The 18,045-nt window shown below is 43.9% G+C and overlaps 3 protein-coding genes across 7 annotated transcripts in view; 1 reads left to right on the top strand and 2 right to left on the bottom strand.

Annotated features, from left to right (window-relative positions):
* The window catches only part of LOC135398809 (disintegrin and metalloproteinase domain-containing protein 10-like), a 38,701-nt gene extending 31,825 nt beyond the window's left edge, over window positions 1-6,876 (bottom strand). For 2 of the 3 annotated variants that reach the window (XM_064630293.1, XM_064630302.1), the window contains exons 1-2: window positions 6,759-6,876; window positions 5,650-5,794 (exon numbers count right to left, since the gene is read on the bottom strand). In XM_064630293.1, coding sequence (XP_064486363.1) covers window positions 5,650-5,794; window positions 6,759-6,855 — 242 coding nt within the window. In that variant the 5' untranslated portion in view covers window positions 6,856-6,876. The remainder of the gene's footprint in view (window positions 1-5,649; window positions 5,795-6,758) is intronic. The other variant, XM_064630311.1, reaches the window with a different exon arrangement.
* A 551-nt stretch (window positions 6,877-7,427) lies between these two features.
* On the top strand, window positions 7,428-8,722 carry LOC135378224 (tRNA methyltransferase 10 homolog C-like). Its single transcript, XM_064611177.1, has one exon. The coding sequence runs from the start codon at window positions 7,484-7,486 to the stop codon at window positions 8,660-8,662; it is 1,179 nt and encodes a 392-aa protein (XP_064467247.1). The 5' UTR covers window positions 7,428-7,483; the 3' UTR covers window positions 8,663-8,722.
* A 2,516-nt stretch (window positions 8,723-11,238) lies between these two features.
* The window catches only part of LOC135378223 (L-fucose kinase-like), a 39,825-nt gene continuing 33,018 nt past the window's right edge, over window positions 11,239-18,045 (bottom strand). The window contains exons 21-28 of one of the 3 annotated variants that reach the window (XM_064611176.1): window positions 16,642-16,742; window positions 16,202-16,342; window positions 15,960-16,054; window positions 14,125-14,343; window positions 12,900-13,002; window positions 11,891-12,114; window positions 11,373-11,456; window positions 11,239-11,303 (exon numbers count right to left, since the gene is read on the bottom strand). In XM_064611176.1, coding sequence (XP_064467246.1) covers window positions 11,295-11,303; window positions 11,373-11,456; window positions 11,891-12,114; window positions 12,900-13,002; window positions 14,125-14,343; window positions 15,960-16,054; window positions 16,202-16,342; window positions 16,642-16,742 — 976 coding nt within the window. In that variant the 3' untranslated portion in view covers window positions 11,239-11,294. Of the gene's footprint in view, window positions 11,457-11,890; window positions 12,115-12,899; window positions 13,003-14,124; window positions 14,344-15,959; window positions 16,055-16,201; window positions 16,343-16,641; window positions 16,743-18,045 lie in introns of all 3 variants that reach the window. The other 2 variants (XM_064611174.1, XM_064611175.1) reach the window with 2 other exon arrangements.

Here is an 18,045-nt window from a genome sequence, read left to right as displayed (position 1 = left end):
ATTGCACCACTCCCTTTTCGCACACGGAGATGTGAGCTACCCGACAACAGAGAACAAGCGCTCAATCGATTCTCTTCGCTTTGTCGCACCTTACAAAAGAAGCCCGAAATGAAAGGACATTTTCTGAAGTTCATGAGTAATATCTTCAAGAATGGCCATGCCGAGTTAGCCCCACCAAGGGACGAAGGGAACGAATGTTGGTACCTTCCCATCTTCGGTGTGTATCATCCGAAGAAACCAGGACAAATACGTGTTGTCTTCGACTCGAGCGCGAAGTGCCAAGGAGTGTCTTTGAATGACGTGCTCCTCACCGGTCCTAATCTCACGAACAGTCTCCTAGGTGTCCTGCTTCGTTTCAGAAAAGAACCATTCGCTATCACTGCAGACATTCAACAAATGTTCTACTGCTTCATCGTTCGCGAAGAGGACAGAGATTACCTAAGATTCTTTTGGTTCCATGACAACGACCCGAATCAGGAGATTGCAGAGTATCGAATGCGTGTTCATGTGTTTGGAAACAGCCCATCGCCAGCGGTCGCAACATACGGACTAAGACGAACGGCACTAGAGGGGGAAACAGAGTACGGAAATGACGCAAGGAGGTTCGTGGAAAGGGACTTCTACGTAGATGACGGGTTGAGGTCCCTCCCTACAGAAAAAGAGGCCATTGAGCTACTTCGAAGAACCAAGGCGATGTTGGCAACAGCGAACTTAAGGCTTCATAAAATAGTCTCCAACAGTGTAGCTGTAATGGAAGCGTTCCCATCGGATGAGTACGCGCCGGACCTGAAGGACCTTGTCCTGGGAACTGACACTCCTCCGTCACAGCGTAGCCTGGGCTTAAGTTGGAATATAAAAAAAGACACCTTCGCATTCCAGGTCTCTCCTAATGACAAGCCACACACAAAACGTGGTCTTTTATCCACGGTTAACAGTTTGTACGACCCTCTGGGTTTCGCCGCTCCCGTCACAATACATGGCCGGCTCTTGCTGAGAGAACTGTCTTCCTTGACTGACGACTGGGATGCTGGGCTTCCACCAAGCAGTGAATGGGAGATTTGGAGGAATTCTCTGCCAGCTCTCAAAGAAATTCAAATACATCGCACGTACACCAGCAGTACTCTCAGCAATGGCTGCCGCAAGGAGCTCTGCGTATTTTCAGATGCATCGACTAAGGCTATTGCAGCAGTGGCCTACCTAAAACTAACTGACGCTCAGGGCAAGAACCACATCGGATTCATCCTTGGAAAGGCGAAACTCGCTCCGAAACGCGAGCAGACTATCCCAAGACTGGAATTATGCGGGGCCGTTCTTGCCGTTGAACTGGCCGATATTGTTCTCGGCGAACTGGACGTTGACTTCGACGCTGTAAGCTACTACACTGACAGCAAGGTCGTTCTCGGCTACATATACAACGAGTCCAGGAGATTCTACGTATACGTGGCCAACAGAGTCGAACGCATCAGGAGGTCAAGTAAACCTGAACAGTGGAACTACGTTCCTTCTGAACACAACCCTGCCGACATTGCCACCCGAATGGTCCCGGCGGATCGCCTAGCTAAGACGGCCTGGTTAACTGGTCCTGAATTCCTAAGCAGGACTAACGTCGCAAGTGCAGGGAAGGAACATCAAGGATTCGCGCTGATGAGCCCAGAAGCAGACGCGGAAATCCGTCCTGTTGTGACTAGCCTCGCCACCAACGTGTCGACGCGAACACAGCTTGGAGCTCATAGGTTTGAACACTTTTCAAGGTGGACGAGGCTGGTTAAAGCTATAGCAAGTCTGCAACACATCGCACGCTGCTTCCACTCCTCGGATGACGACGTGTCAGCGTCTTGCAATCACTGGCATCTGTGCAGCAGGCTACGTACGAACGAAGAACTCTCCGCTGCGGAGAAGTTTGTCTTCAAAACGGTGCAAAGCGAATCTTTCTCGAAGGAGATTTATTGCATCGAGAAGAAGCAAGATCTACCAAAGAACAGTCCTCTTCGGAGCCTGAACCCCTACATCGACGAAGATGGCCTTCTGAGAATCGGTGGACGGCTGAGCAACTCGACGTTAGATCAAAATCAGCGGCACCCTATCATCATACCGGGTCGACATCACATCGGAACGCTGCTGACCCGTCACCATCACGAAAGTGTGGCACACCAAGGTCGTCATTTCACCGAAGGAGCAATCCGAGCTGCTGGGCTGTGGATCGTGGGAGCCAAAAACTGCGTTCGTTCAGTGATCTACCACTGCGTTAGATGTCGCAAATTGAGAGGCAGACCTCAAGAACAGATCATGGCTGATCTCCCGCAAGATAGGCTGAGTACGGAACCCCCATTCACCTACGTGGGCCTTGACGTGTTTGGTCCCTGGACAGTGCGATCGCGGAGAACGAGAGGAGGACTTGCAGCCAGCAAAAGGTGGGCCGTCATCTTTACCTGCATGTCGATACGAGCAGTGCACATTGAGATCATCGAGTCCATGGATTCTTCGAGTTTCATAAATGCTCTGAGGCGCTTCCTGTCCGTCAGAGGTCCCGTCAAGCAGCTGCGATCAGACTGTGGAACTAACTTCGTCGGTGCATGCAAGGAATTGAAGATCAACACGACCTCAGGTGGAAACCCTGACATAGACAGATTTCTGCAAGACCAAGACTGCACATGGATCTTCAACCCACCACACGCCTCTCACATGGGCGGCGCTTGGGAGCGCATGATAGGTGTGGTCCGCCGCATCCTCAATTCGATGCTCATGGGAACCGACAGGTCAAAGCTGTCGCACGAAATGTTAGTAACGCTCTTGGCGGAGGTTACAGCGATCGTAAACAACAGACCGCTCATCCCTGTATCAACGGACCCGGAGAACCCCGCGGTTCTGACCCCAAACATGATACTGACACAAAAGACGGGTAAACACCATCCACCTGCTGGAGATTTCGATGCAGGTGACATCTACCGGAGGCAATGGAAGCAAGTACAATCCATGGCGAACGCTTTCTGGAACCGTTGGAAGAGAGAGTATCTCCCAACACTCGACGGTCGTCGCATGTGGCAGACACGTCAACGAGATATCCACGAGGGAGACATTGTACTTCTCAGGGATAAAGACACGGAGCGCAATGAATGGCCAATGGGTCGTGTTATTAAGACGCTACCTAGCTCTGACGGGCGTGTTCGGAAAGTGGACGTCAAAATCTACAAGAACGGTGCGCCGAAGGTATTTCAGCGACCAATACGGGAAATTTTCCTCTTACTTCCTACGGAAAACGAGTGAACATTTTTTACTGTGAACATTGTATGTGTGGTGGTATCTTGCGATACCAGACGGGGAGTGTTCTGCCTTCGTGGCTATGTATCCCACTGTAACCAGAGCTACTATTTGAACTCCGTCTCGGCCGCCCCTTACGCGGTGCCTCTCCGAGGTGTAAGGTGCCTTCATGGGCATGCTCCACCGTAACTGGAGCCACCTTTTGGACCTCGTCTCGGGCACCCCTTACGCGGTGCCTCTCCGAGGTGTAAGGTGCAAGAATTTCAGTTGTGTTTTGTGAGGCGTGGCAGTAAGTCGCTTCCGAATGCTACAGTCTTTTTACCGCATAGCAACGCATTGCATCGATCGTGCATCATATTGCATAGCTGGATATAATCACATGTACGTCTATGTATGCTTACGTCGGTTTAAGCTGTCCGATTAAACGTGTGTTTTGCAACAAACATGTGTTGAGATCGGAATAGCAATCATTCTTGGGTCAGCGGCAGCGTACAACAGCGGCAGCTATAGGCAGCAAGGCAGTGTGTCTGTAGCTGTGGAATAGCGATGCATAATCAAGTTCCTCGTGGAGGAAAACGTCAAACCAGCTGACATTTTTGATCGCAGGCATAGTGTGGGGAACGAAAGATGTCAAGGGGAAGAGTGTATGAATGGTGCAGACAGTTTGGCGAAGGATGGATTATGATGACGAATGAACCACATGGACACGTTCGTCAGACTGCAGTCACGCCAGTGAACATCACATGCGTTTAGCAAGTCATCCTCGAGAACTAGCGAGTACTGTAACAGTTCGGGACACTGCAGCCCAGCGTAACATGAGTGTCGGCAGTGTGGAGACTATCATTCCCGAGCACTCACTATATACCGCAGAGTCTGCGCAAGACGGGTTCCCCTTCCCCGACACCTCACTTGTGACCAGAAGGGAGCGCGCATGTCAGTCTCTGAGCAGCTGCTGAACCGGTTTCAATCCGAGGGGGACGAATTTTCGAAATCAATCATCACACGTGATGAAACCTGGGTGCATCTTTCACCCCAGAGACAAAAAGCATGCAGCATGGAATGGGAACTTCCCTGCCGTGAAAGAAAAGCAAGATGCAGCCGTCTGCTGGGAAGCCCATGGGAACTGCCTTCTGGGACATGCGGGGTGTCATCCACGTGGACTTCTTGGAGCGAGGAGTCACTATTAATGCACAGTACGTACTACTCCACGTTGATGCCATGCCGTGCGAAACTCAATTCGCAAGAAAAAGTATGGGATGATGTCCGGAAAGGTCATTCTTCTTCATGAAAGCGCCCGGCCTCACACCGCGAATTTGACGGTAGCAATCCTGGGAGGTTTTGCCTCATGCCCCCTACAGCCCAGATTTAGCCCCAAGTGATTACCATTTGCTTGGACCCCTAGACCACCTTGGAAGATACCCTGCAGTGGCTACGACAGCTGCCACTTTCTTCCTACGCCAAAGACATCAAAGAGTTGCCACGGCGACGGCGGCGGTGTCTAGACGCGCACGGTGAATACTTTGAAAAACTGACGTGATTGGGTGCTTCCCAAATTTCACATTGTATTTCAAGAAACAAAAATTCACTGGCGATTTGGCGGTATTCGCGAGAGAAATGCGTTAGCATTAACTGCCTTTTCCGGTACATACCTAACTTTTATGTATCCACTTCCGGGTTAAACCCAACTCCCGGTTGTCCACTTCGTCTAAACCCGACTTCCGGTTGTCCACCTCCAGTCAATGGTTGATTCCCGGTTTAACACTTTCAATTACTATATGTAAGTCCATTTAATTAACCTCAATTACTTCCAATTACCCTGTAATTACCCGTTAATTAACTTAGGTAACTGTAGGTTACATGAGGTAATCTTGAATTGCCCTAATTATGTTTACTTGCCTTAATAACTCTCAATCCCCATTTAATTGACGTTAATTACCTTTAATTACATTTAATTACCTCCGGTATAACCTGCGATTACCTTCGGTATTCTTTAATTTCATTTAATCCTTTTAATTACATATATTTTACATTCATTACCTGTAAACTCAACTTACTTGTTTTGATTGCTTTTAATTATCTCTAATTACCTTCAATTACTGTTACCTTTTACTCTTAATTACCTTCGACTACTTCAATTTCAAATTATTTGCCTCCATTTACATTTACCCTCTTATAACCCTTTCACATGTCCACTTATACCGCTGTCTCGGTGAGGCCTTCACCATCTCTCTGTCTCTCTCTCTCTCTCTCTCACACAGTCTCTCACACTCTCACAAACACACATACACACACCTAATGCTAACGCATTAACAGTCTCGGTCAACCTTGAATTACCCTTGTACGTTGAGGTGGCAGAAGGTGCACTTTTTAAATGGATTTTTTCGTCCTCACCTATTATAGGCTTCGAATGCGAGATGCAGTCGACTGTCGTGCGAGTTGGCAGACCTCTTATTTCGTCTATGGTTCTGTTCCACGGGAATCGTGTCGTAGGAAAGGGCCTCGTAGTAGCGAATAAACGTGATTGAAGGATGGTCCTCTGCAAGATGGGTATCAGCCATGCGAAAATTGTACAATTTTCGGAGGTTGGTTCTCCGATGCGCCACCCTAAATCACATATCGAAATCGAACGTTTCTTTCGGAGGTTGCCAGTTTTTCGAAAGTTTATCAATATATATTGTTAGAAAGGCCAAGATACACTTAGAATAACGGACGTGGGTTTGCCTTGTGGATGGTCAGACATTAGGCAGTTCTAGAGTCACTAAATAAGCTACGCTAAATAAGCGTAGCTTATTTAGTGACTCTAGGCAGTTCTAGCAAACCGTTGGTAAGGTTATCGTGCCTATCGGAGCCAATCGCCGTCGTGTGACTCGGAATCTTACCCACTGATTGGTTCCGTTTGATACGGTTCCACACAAGCAACGTTACCAACAGTTTGCTAAAACTCTTGCTATGTGACATCGATTACCGTTTTGCAACCATCACGGAGTACATACAACTGTTGTGCTGCTATACCTTTGAAGTTATATGATAAGATGATTTCGCGTGAAGCTGCATGGGTGTTGTCTATCAATTCAAGAAACGGAAAGACGTCATACGAACCAGTCTGCCGCGCTTACTGCTGCAAGATCGTGTGAACATAATTTCAGTTCATGATGACGTACAAAGTACATTTTGCGCTAAATGGCACGGAATGCCAAAGTGATGGAGTTCAGTGATTTATCCAGACCCCCTACCCCCCCCCCAAAAAAATGTTCAGTGCCACCCCCCTAACTTTTTCACCTGTGTACCCCCTACAGGGGGTGCCCTTGTGATTTCAGCTTTAGACACATGTCGGTAATGATACGTCAAGCTGTAATGACGTAACTATAATAATTCCGCCCCTCATTTTTTCCAACACCCCTCCATGCTTGCGATTCTGGATAAACCACTGATGGAGTTTATTGTCGTGACAGGCAAGTTTCCCTGACGGTGCTCATTTGGACAGATGATTTGCTACTTACCGGAACGAAAGCCTTCAGGTAGTAACATTGCGACAAGCAAGGTGTGAACCACTCTTTTCATGATGTCTAAAAAACTGCCATTCTTGAAAGCTGGCATATCCAATGGAACGATTCGATGAATATATTACCGCGCGCCAAACGGACTTCAATAATCCTGGTATGCTCGAGAGTTATTTTTCCTCGATATGTCATTGGTCGTGCGCAAGGCACGTGAGTGCATGCGGCGTGGTGCCCGTTGACCGAAATTAAGACATGAACAGAACAATCTGTGTCATTATCAAAAGTTTCATCACATGATGGCCATCAAATGTCCGCGTTCTGAAAACAGCGTTAACGTTATCGATTTGTGTCATCACATACAGATGAGAACAGCTTAGCGCCTGCCCTGTTTGGACTCTCCAGTCTTTGTCGTTTTGCGTTGTTGCCGCGATCTTGCTAACAGTGTTATGAAAGCGTGTTATCAATGTATATTTGTGCCGTTTAGATGGCATAGCTTGTCATATTACGTTTAACAGTGATGTAATCTTTAAAAAATATGGCAGTGATGCAAGATGCACCAACCAGAGGTCACGTTCCTTGAAAACCGAAACCAGAAGTGGTAATAATGGATGTGAGGGAAAATAACGGGCCTCTGCGAGTGGCTAACATCGCGACTGATCGAGACGACATAATCCAAAAAAAATCCGACTTGTGCGGCATGCCCGCAACGCGTGAAAACGTGACCGATGGGAGTGATTTCAAGTTGTCGTATTTTGAATTGCTTAGCAAACACCATTCTAAAGACAACACCTGTTTGCATTTTAACACCTCTCTATGTGTCAAAGAGATTGTGGAGTTTGCAGCCAAATCCAACAGCGGAACGTCGTGCTGACACAGAGGAAAGCGCTTTGAGCTGGAGAGAGACGGAACATCGCTATGCTGTGAAAGATTTCGAGCATTTGGCAACGGACAAAGTAAAAAAGGAACGCATTCGCCTTCTCCTTCGTCAGCACAAGTTACTACTTCGTCATAAAAAGCCAGCTCCTGTTAACTTGTCGACAGAAGACGTCCTCAGCCTTCTCGACCAGCCGTCTCTTAAGAAACGTTACCGCCTCTTCCGGTACCTGTTCTACAAAGAAGAAAAGAAACGGAAACAAATTAGAAAAGCAGAAGACGAAAGTGGTCCCGCCTTCGCAAATGCTCCTATTGATCCCGAGGAATCCATTAGAAGACTTCACAGGGTACCCTACACGGCAGACGCATGCGATAAGTATGGTCTGTTCAACAATACAATTTTAATTCGGATCACTGATATGCGTATGCGCATCTACTATGAATCTCTACAAATCCCTGTAATACAGTTTGGCCAAAAGTTGGTCTTTGACCTCGACTATGACCACCACATGACACTCCGTGAGAGCAATAAGGCGGCGGTGGACCTTAAAGCAGCATATGGTTTGAACCGTCGAAGCAGAGACCCCTTCCACCTTTATTTTTGTAATGCAAATCCTTCGAATTCTACAATACAAATCATGAACGAGACTCTGTTTGACATTCGCAAACACGCAGTACTGACAGAGGTCACAGAGAAAAGTTATTTAGATCTCTTTCCAAGGAAGAATCTAGTGTATTTGTCACCAGACGGTGACGAAACTTTGGACATGTTTGACCATGATGCTGTCTACATTATTGGTGCGTTCGTTGATAAGGGAACCAAGGAAGGTGTCACATGTGCCAAGGCCAGAAAAGAAGGAATTCGAACAGTGAGGTTTCCTCATACTTTCACTTTGCCATGGGAGGCAGAGAAGACAAGACCACTTCATATGCCTGACGTGTTAAAAGTTTTATTGCAGTTGAAATGCACGGGGGACTGGACATCTGCACTTCACCACGTGTCAAAGCATCTCATTATTGGCAAGGAATGACAAGTTTTACTAAATGTTTGTGTTCACAGTGATATTGCAATAAACTACTGCAGCATGTTTGATGAGACTAATGAACTATGATGTAAAAAAAAGGGAAACATCACAAAGGAGAGTGGGTACCTGCTGTGCATAACAGGAACTACAGTGTCTTCATACTGTTGAGTCCTATCTCCAGTATGCAACCCATTTACAATGATTAATATATCCATTAAGATAATATACATAACCATAATAAAGATAAATATCCATTATTTAGAATGCTTATTTATCTTTCAATGGCAGTTTTCAAGAGCACCCAGTCAATGTAACTGGAGTGTCAGGTCTTTTTGTTACCTTGTATGTGCCACATTTACACAGCCTTACAAAGTGCAATTCTGTCATGCAAGCAGTGCATCTTAATTTAGGTGTTGCTTGTAGTTTCTTTGTTAGTAGATGAATTGCACATCACCCCTAAAGGGAATATGAAATTTTCAAAACACCCCATAAAATGTGAAACAAAAACAACATGAAAGCCCCAAAAAGCATCCCCAGACTCAGGGAAATATTACCAACAACTACCCCATAAAATGTTTGCTGAAAACTGTTCTTCCTGTTGAGACACTCCTACATCAGAAAATTTTCCCTGTTAAAAGTATGCTGTTTCTCGACTACACACAGTTGAAAGTTTCTCCAGACATCTCCTCCTCTACAGAGGAGAAATGGGGACTCCCTCACCTGGGGATGCCCAGAATCCCAACATGGGTAGAGTGGTTCGGGTGAGCTCCTCGCCCCGGAAATGTCTCGAAGTGTTTTAGACAGAGGAAAATCGGTGACTCCCTCGCCAGAGACTTTTTCCCAAAGCTTCTGGGCCCTCGCAGTGCGGTGGGCGCCATGGATGCGACAATCACAGAAGGGAGGCCGGAAGGTATTAATGGCAGTTATTGCCGTGGCTATATCCCACATACCTTTCCGTGCCTTGCTTCAAATTTAACAACGCACCTATGTCCTTTTTCTTAGCAACTGTAGTACATGTAACGTTCCTCACAAAAACAGTCACCGCTCTTTTTAAATGAATGACACATAAGACCCTACTTGTCTCAAACCAGCACAGAACATGCAACCACAGCATAAATAAATCATGTGTCTTGGCACTATTTGGCCTTAGTCAGTCTTGTGCCATAAAGCAACAAACACCAAACCTCTCACCCTACATGTTAGATGTATGTTCCCAGTGCCTCGTTATGTTGTGTTTGCGCTCGGCTTGCATAAAGGAGCGTCAGCCAATCATTGGCATTCCATTAGATGCGTGGTGACAGGGAGAGTCAAGTTTCTTCACACGACACTCTTGCTGCCACTCACTGTGGTGCTTTGCCAGGTGCATTAGCTTTGTATAACATCAGTACTTTATGTAAATTCTCTCACAAGAAAACGTTTGCTTGCCAAATGTAAAACTTCGATTGTATGTTTAGGAACATCTCTTCTGTCAAAACAAAAACAAGAACAAAAATTGTCCCTTTAAGGCTTAGGCTGTTCGTGGGCCTGAACAAACAAACACTGCAGGAGAAAAATGTATGCACATTCAATTATCGTGAAGAACAACTTTTAGACAAGAAAGACTGGAGACACTCATCCTCTAAGAAATGTTACAGTACTATGTCCCGTTCTCACCCTCAATATTATGCACCCTCAATATTAGTTACCTGCAAACAACAGGCAGAGTAATAGAGGACCCCACACAAGTCCATAGTGTGCTCCCATCCCTCTACACGCCACGACCATTTGGCATTAGTTGTGTCGCACATTAAAGGGCCACTGAACTGATGGCCATACTTTGTCTAACAAACCGCACAGAGTGAAAGCAGTGGTCTCACTCCACCTAAATGTGTGTAAGACTTCGTGTCACCCCAAGCACTTTCACTATTTAAAAAGCAAATTGAAGAACGAAATCAGTGCAACGCTCTCCTTCTTCGAATGCGTGAGCAAACGTCACTGGGCTACATCAAATGGGGCAGATATGTCAGAAACAGGTCTGTATTTCCCGACTCATCCCCGAATGATGTTTCACATCGTCAACCAATCCCGGACTCCCACAAGGTCAGCCGTGGGGACATTCCTCGTGAATGTAGTCTAGTGGTTCTAAAAAAAAACAAGAAAACTTATTCAAAAATGCAGCAACATAAGTGGTGGCCCACGTGAAACGTCACAATGACGTCTGCGCTATTGTTGTGAGAACTTGGAGGGCGGAGCAAGTTCGAGAAATAGTGCACGACGCATTTTGTAATTATTGCGCTACTATGTCATTGTCGACCTTCACAATTTAACAAAATACGTTTCCGAGTTAGATGAACACATACCAAATGTTACATCATTGCTCTTATATTTGAGTTCCCTTTAAGCGGGCAAACTTTCAAGTCCAATTTTGAATAGATAAGTGAAGAGTGATAGATGGTTATAGCAGAAAGAGGATACAAACGATGTGGATGTCTGGGTTTTTGTGTCATCCAAGGCTGTTTGGTTGTCCATCCCTTCTTCCTCAAACCCAAGGAAAAGTTCAGATTTTTATATTATTATGTATAAAATAATATATTAGCCTCATGTTAACAAATAATATATTTATTGTTCAGTCCAAGATTGGTCCACTTTTGATCTTTCATTATTGCATCTGGAATAAAGAAATATATCTATCATTCTGGGTTTTCACAGCATTTGTAGAATGTGACTAGGACATCACCAACGGGACAGGTCCCCCTGCAACAGATATGCTGAGGCCACCTTGATCAACGTCAACCTTGTGCACAGTGACTCTCTCCATACCCTGAAAGACACAAAATACACAAGTTGGAAACAACAAAGGCATACTAGCTTGCTTTGATCTTAATCACACTGTCTTGTCACGTTGATGTGAGATTTTGCAATGTATCAATGTGGGGTTTGCTGTACTACTGAGTTTGATGTTCAAACAGTTGAGCAGTAAAACCTGTCATGTGTGATACGAAGTCTAAAAAAAGTCGAGGAATAGTGCACACGAGTGTAGTAAAACAGTAAACTACTGAGTTTGAGGGTTAAAAGTTAAGCATTACAACCTGTCAACATCATATGAAGTTTAGAAACCCTGTGTCCTTAAGAAAGTTGTATATTCTTTGAAAAGGAATGAGGGGTTCATCACCCACCAACATGGCTGGGTGAAACGGTAGGCAGTATGTGTAAAGCTCACAAAAGCTCAGAACATCTTTTGCCTCACGTACTCACCTTGGTTGTTGAGAGCAGCCCTCTGACAAAGTCGAGCATGTTAGGCTTCCTGGTAAGTATGCATAGAAATCCTCCTCCTCCTGCTCCTACGAGCAGTTTACCCAGAAGATGTGGCTCAAGAAGGTCCATTATTTGACGCACAAACTGTGGCTCACACCCTGATGCCAGCACCTTCTTTAAGGTCCAGTACTCATTCATCATCATGCCAATGGACAGGAGGTCTTCTGTGAATGGAGTTCAGCTACCACAAGTTCATTTGCAGCAAACGTACAATTCATAGAGAAGTGCCCTGATATTAGCACCAACAATCAAAAATAGAAGTGAACCCAAAGCCAAAACTGCTATAAACTTTTTTTGCTGAACAAGAACTGAATGGAACCAAAATTATATGTCCTGCTGATGAGCTTGACCAAATGAGGAAATTGACCAAAATCAATCTGCAGCAGTTACTGTCCAACACGGTTCAGGAAGAACGGGTGCTTTAAAAAGCCCAGGCAGTAGCATTTTGACCTTGAGGCACAGCACGAGCCAATGACTTATGTACATTTTGAAACTGTTAGTTCAAGAGTTTTCAGCTTTTTTATTCAACAGTTTTTAGAAAATACAATGTTGAATGCCGAAAATGATCAAAGTACAGTGTTACTGTTCCGGCTGAAAACGTAATGAGAAATCGCGATGTCGAAAACTTAAGTTTTGCCTGTATGCAGAATAATGTTGACTTATTCAGAACATGATTTGCATGTTCCAGAGTCATGTTCCACACATTAATGTTTGTAAGGAAACAAACGGGAATACCCTAAAGGCACTGCCTGCTATTGTATGCATATACGAATATTTATTTGTAAAAACAGTATCAGGGATTCTTGGTCCAGCCCATTTGCTTCTTGGGGGACACACTGCTATGGCAGGACAAGCACACTGAGGGCAACACCTGTCTGTACGGGTAGCAGGAGTGTCGAACTAACTACTTAGTATACATCCTAGCAAAAGAGCTTCAGATTCAACTTACCTTTGAGAAATGCTTCCTTTGCACTAGTCTGACACTTGGAGTATAGTTCCTTGAAGCATGCCACAACTTTTGGGTCTCTAGCATACCAATTCCTGATCACAGTCTGAGAAACAAGGATAGAGATGGGGAGGACTAACATTAATGATACTTCTATTACATCTCTGCCATGTAACTCATCCTATTGTGCGAGCATCAATATTGAGGTTCAAATATACTCAACATGAGACATATATTCCACCTCAAGGTTTATATATTGTTAACATATTACATTAAATATAGGGTTGCATGACACATGACCTGTGTCATGCAACCATTTGTACAGTTGAAACAGTCCAGACACACTATATATCACATCACAATCACAATTTCCATTACATCCTTAGAAACATACAGCTCTGGCTGTAGTGCTGCATAGTGTTGGTGATGAAAGAACAACTTCCCCCTGTACCTTAGATGTGTGATAGGGTTTTTGGCACAAGACTTCTAACCTCTAAGATGTTAGGACATCATTGATCTTTCCTATGCTAGATTATATTTGAAATCTGGGCCTGAAACAACCGGAATCATGAATATCTCAACTCTCTCAGCTGCCACAAGCTCAGGTACACAAACACTCTTCCCTAAAACATGCCATCAATTAATGGTATTGAGCATTTTTTTAAGACATAAGCTGGAAAGCCTGTCCTAGCTTTAGTAATGTATAATACATGTTCACATTGGGCCATTTTATATGGCTCAATTCCTTCATTCTATTGTGCACAGAATGAACTAAACTTTCCTCTTTTCATTCAGGTTGTACATATCACAACCCATGTTGCAATTTTTATGTGGCTATGTTATCTCATAATTCAATTTCATGACATTATGTGTCATAATTCTTTCAATGTGGCATAATGTAACAATGTCAACATTGTTTCTACTATGTTGTTGATTGATAATTCATGTTTTTATGTTGTGAGACACAGATCTGCTGTGTTGTGCTCTTTGGGAGACTGCACTGACAGAGCTGGATGGCTACTACTCTACCCTGCATTAATCAAGCACCAGGATATTAAGAGGTGTTACACAGTTCCAACTGAATTATTCACCACAATTTATTCTAAAAAAAGATTACCTGCACAACTATAGTTGAAAATCTACTAAATATAGCTCTACAGCTACATTGGTACTACTACAGCTAGAAAGTGTCCAAGCAACAACATGAAGTATAGTGCCAATACTTAACCTGAAGTAAGTTCTTTGCAAGCCTGACTTTCCCAGTATAAAGTAGAAGAAAGTGAGAGCTCAGTGCTGCAGCAAAGTCTTCGGTCAAAGGCAACTGCTCTACGCCGACTTTCAAAGGAAGCATTGGCTTTGAAAATCCCAGACACAAGCCTCCTGAGACACCACCTACTTGGTCTTGCCATCCGCCACCAGTTGTCAGCAACTGTTCCACATTCAACACCTACAGCATTGTATTGCACTTGAATCAAGAAGCTTGACAAAATATTACTACTCCCACTATTACAACTACTAATAGTAGTAGCTAAGCATTGCAACCAAAATGTGCATCTCCACCTTATTAATACAAAGCAAAATGTGAAGATATATCTTAGCATAAATACTATGCACCAACACTAAGTTACCTACCACACACTGGACTCCCAAATGTACCATGACTGTTGGTCAACTTTGTGACAGGAATCCGAAATTTGGAAATAATGGGCAATCCCTACCTGATTTCTTGCACTCACAAGAATGTATGATTTTTGCCACATCCGTCTTGAGAAAGAAAGCAACGGTCATCTCGAAACAAGGAATAATTGCTAGAACTGACTATTCCAGCTGAACATTTGTTCCTTTACGTACTTATGTGAACAAGTCACAGTTACCTAGTTCCGTGTAAGATTAAATGCCAGAGCAACATACTCTTTCCGAAGTGTAATTATGAAGAAATAAATCTTTTAACACCATGCATATGCCATGCATAGTATGTGGGTTATGAGAGTGAATATGAAATGTGTTCTAAAGGGCTGCTCCAGACTGTCAGGACAGCCACCAGACTTTTCTAAATATTTTTTTTTAATTCAAAGTAAGCACCGCGAAGCAACTGTGGCTATGAGCGGTATACAGATGTCGACGGATTGGGAAAGGACAGCAGGAAGGAGGGGGGATAGGAGGGTTAGTATGCGTCCTGGGCCGACTTCAGGGGGAACTGTGCTGACATTCGTTTGGAAAGTTTTCGGAAAACCCAGGGAAAACCTCACACAGCTCAGCCGGTGGTAGGATTCAAACCCACCACCTCCCAGTCTTCAGCACGACCTTGGCTACCACCAACGAGCGGGATGGCTTAACCTGCTTGGCCATGCCGCTGGTACTTTTGTAAAAAGCAGATCTGTTTGCCTGATATGAATGCTCACACATAATGTAAGATTTGCGATAAAAATCTGCCTTTAAATGGCAAACATTTACATATGTCAAAAGAACACAGGAAAATACAACGAAGTGATCTGAATACATATAACTGTTGTCATGGTTATAGGCAACAATTTCATTGCATGCCTTTTTGAAAATAGGGATCATGCATGTTCTAAGCTTCATCACTGGTTTAAGTTACATTGTAAGGTCTATTGACAACAGCCAGTAGTGACAATATTCTCAGCAGGTGCTTCAGGAAAGAGACAACTGGGCGCCACTTTTTCTGTGGCACACTACATAGAAGTGAACAGAGCTAAATAATTTTTTTCTTCATAAGTTCTTTCCAGAACGAGGAAACCAGCTGAAATGCAATTACACAGCTACATGTTGCATTTCATGTCTACAGCAAAACAAGTACAGAAAGCACTGTGTACAAAAGGGAACAAATGTCTTAGAAAGACTTACACACACATGCATAAAATAGTGGCAGTAATTTCAAGGTGCAGTCATGGTACTTTTAAAAGGAAGTGTCACATCAGAGAGATCCATTCAACATCTATTCAACCATTACATGCAATTCTGTACAGTGTGCTCTTTTTTCTTTTTTTGCAGTGGCAGACTATAGGTGTATTGGCTTCAAAAGCAAGCATGTAGAAACCTTACACAGTGTATCACTGATGCTTTATCAAATGCTTGTCCAGTCACAGTCCAAAGTGCTCCAACAATTGCACTTGCTAGAATGCTACTGGTCCCTAATCCTGTGATGAAAAAATAAATGCAGCATTGAGACCGTGTCTGTTATTCACTGCAGCACAGAATTTTCCATCTTAATGAGGAAAACATAAGTACACATTTTCCCCCTTATCACAACCACTTGTGGGTTATATGAACGATGTCAACCTTACCAGATCCTTGTGGCAAACTTGACCATGTTTGCAGCTCAATGCCTCCGTTGTATCTGTCGTGAAGCTGTTCTTTCAGTGTTAATACACTTTGATATATTCTCACAATGTCTGCTCCAATGAGGCAGGCCTTCAGTAATGCACCTTTAGAAGCAGAAAGAAAGAATACACCTTACATTTTGCACCGTTTTAGACAGAAGTAGAGTGGATTGCACTCTAGAAGCATTCAAAAATAAATAATAGATCCAAATATTCAACATATTCAAATATTTGTATGGTTTCACTATTTTGTGCATTGTTGACAATACCCTACTTGACACAACCAGTGCATTTCACTCCAGTCAGTATGAACGTTACATACACCATGTCATGACCACTGCAAGGCATATGAATAATTGAAGACTTGCTGAAACCACAATAACTCTTAATTAGCACTTGCTTACCGCATGCACCAGGTTGATTGTAGTCGAGAAGGCCTTCTATGTTCTCAATTACTATTTCTTCCATGATGTTGTTGTGCAACAGCTTAAGGATTATGTGCAGCCTGTGCAACAATTGATAAATAATTTGTTTACATGTGGCAGCAAGCAGATCTGTTGAGACATAGCTGCAATTTATCACATAGCCTTGAGAATCTTGAATGGCAGAATGCACCATGTTTCATTGGGTTTTATTGTGTTTACAGCCATAAGGACCAATAGGAACAATCAAAGCTTCCCCTCATGTGATGTCACCATTCACAGCAGCAGTGGAATTCCATATGCCATTCATACCATTCATAGACCTATCTCATGCTGGCTGCTGCAGCATGTAAGATTGCTTGTGACAAGGGCTATGCGAATATGTAGTAAAAATGTCGAATACGAATCGAATATACAGTCAAACTCCTTTACAACAAAACTCAGAGGACCGCGAAAGAAATTCGTAGTAAAAGTCACTTCATTCAAGACGTTGTCCGCCATGTCCTATGGGGCTCTGACGGGACCGCGAAAAAAATTTATTGTAGTGGTATTTTTGTTAAAAAAGCATTCGCTCTAAATAAGTTTGACTGTACGAATATTGCAAATATTTGACTTTGAATATTCATCAATTCATCATTCATCAATATCGAATTGAATAATGACTTCAAGTAGCCCTGTTTACTGCAATGTGTACATACAGCACATAACACCCCATTTCAATAATCACAGATATACAGTAAAACTTCCAAAGTCGGACACCTCCCTACCTCGGACAATTCCCCATGTCGGACAAGATTTCATTGCACAGGCAGGCTCCCATTGAAACTACATGGGGACGAAATTCTCTATGTCGGACACCTCCCTATCCCGGAAGTAGGACAGGGTTTTCCCTGCTAAGTCGGACAAAACCCTGGCCAAATTACCTCAATCTCGGCCCATCTTTGCACCAAAGACTCAAAATGAGCCAGTGGCCTTGACTTTCGCCCCTTTTTTCCCCTATACTGGTCTCAGCATTTTGTTGCTTTAGTTTTTCGAGTCCAAAAACAAGTGCTGTCAGTCCACATTGTAATTCTTTGTGTGAGCACTTGTCTTCGGTTTGTCTAGAGCCTTTCAACGCGCACTGGACGAAAGCAATGAAAAGCGGGCTGATGCTTCAGAGACACGTCCTCGCTGCTCGAAAAGCTCCAGAGGTAATGCCATTGAGTGGAATCTGAACGGAATTGGATCTACCAAAATCAGTAATAATTATCAGTGAAGAATGGGTAGAGGTATCACTACCACCAGGTACCACGAAGGACCATAAATTGAAGAAGGGGGACATTTCTGGCAACACAGCTGTGATCTTTTCCATTTTTTGTTTCCCTCATATTCTGTAACTCGGACACC

The sequence above is a fragment of the Ornithodoros turicata genome, chromosome 1 (genome assembly GCF_037126465.1).
Source record: "Ornithodoros turicata isolate Travis chromosome 1, ASM3712646v1, whole genome shotgun sequence".
NCBI lineage: Eukaryota > Metazoa > Arthropoda > Arachnida > Ixodida > Argasidae > Ornithodoros > Ornithodoros turicata.
Note: the sequence above shows the minus strand (reverse complement) of the source record. Positions and strands in the feature narration are given on the sequence as shown.

Coding starts and splice junctions, on each gene's coding strand:
- LOC135378224 (XM_064611177.1), top strand. CDS start 7,484: ATGGGAGTGATTTCAAGTTGTCGTATTTTGAATTGCTTAGCAAACACC.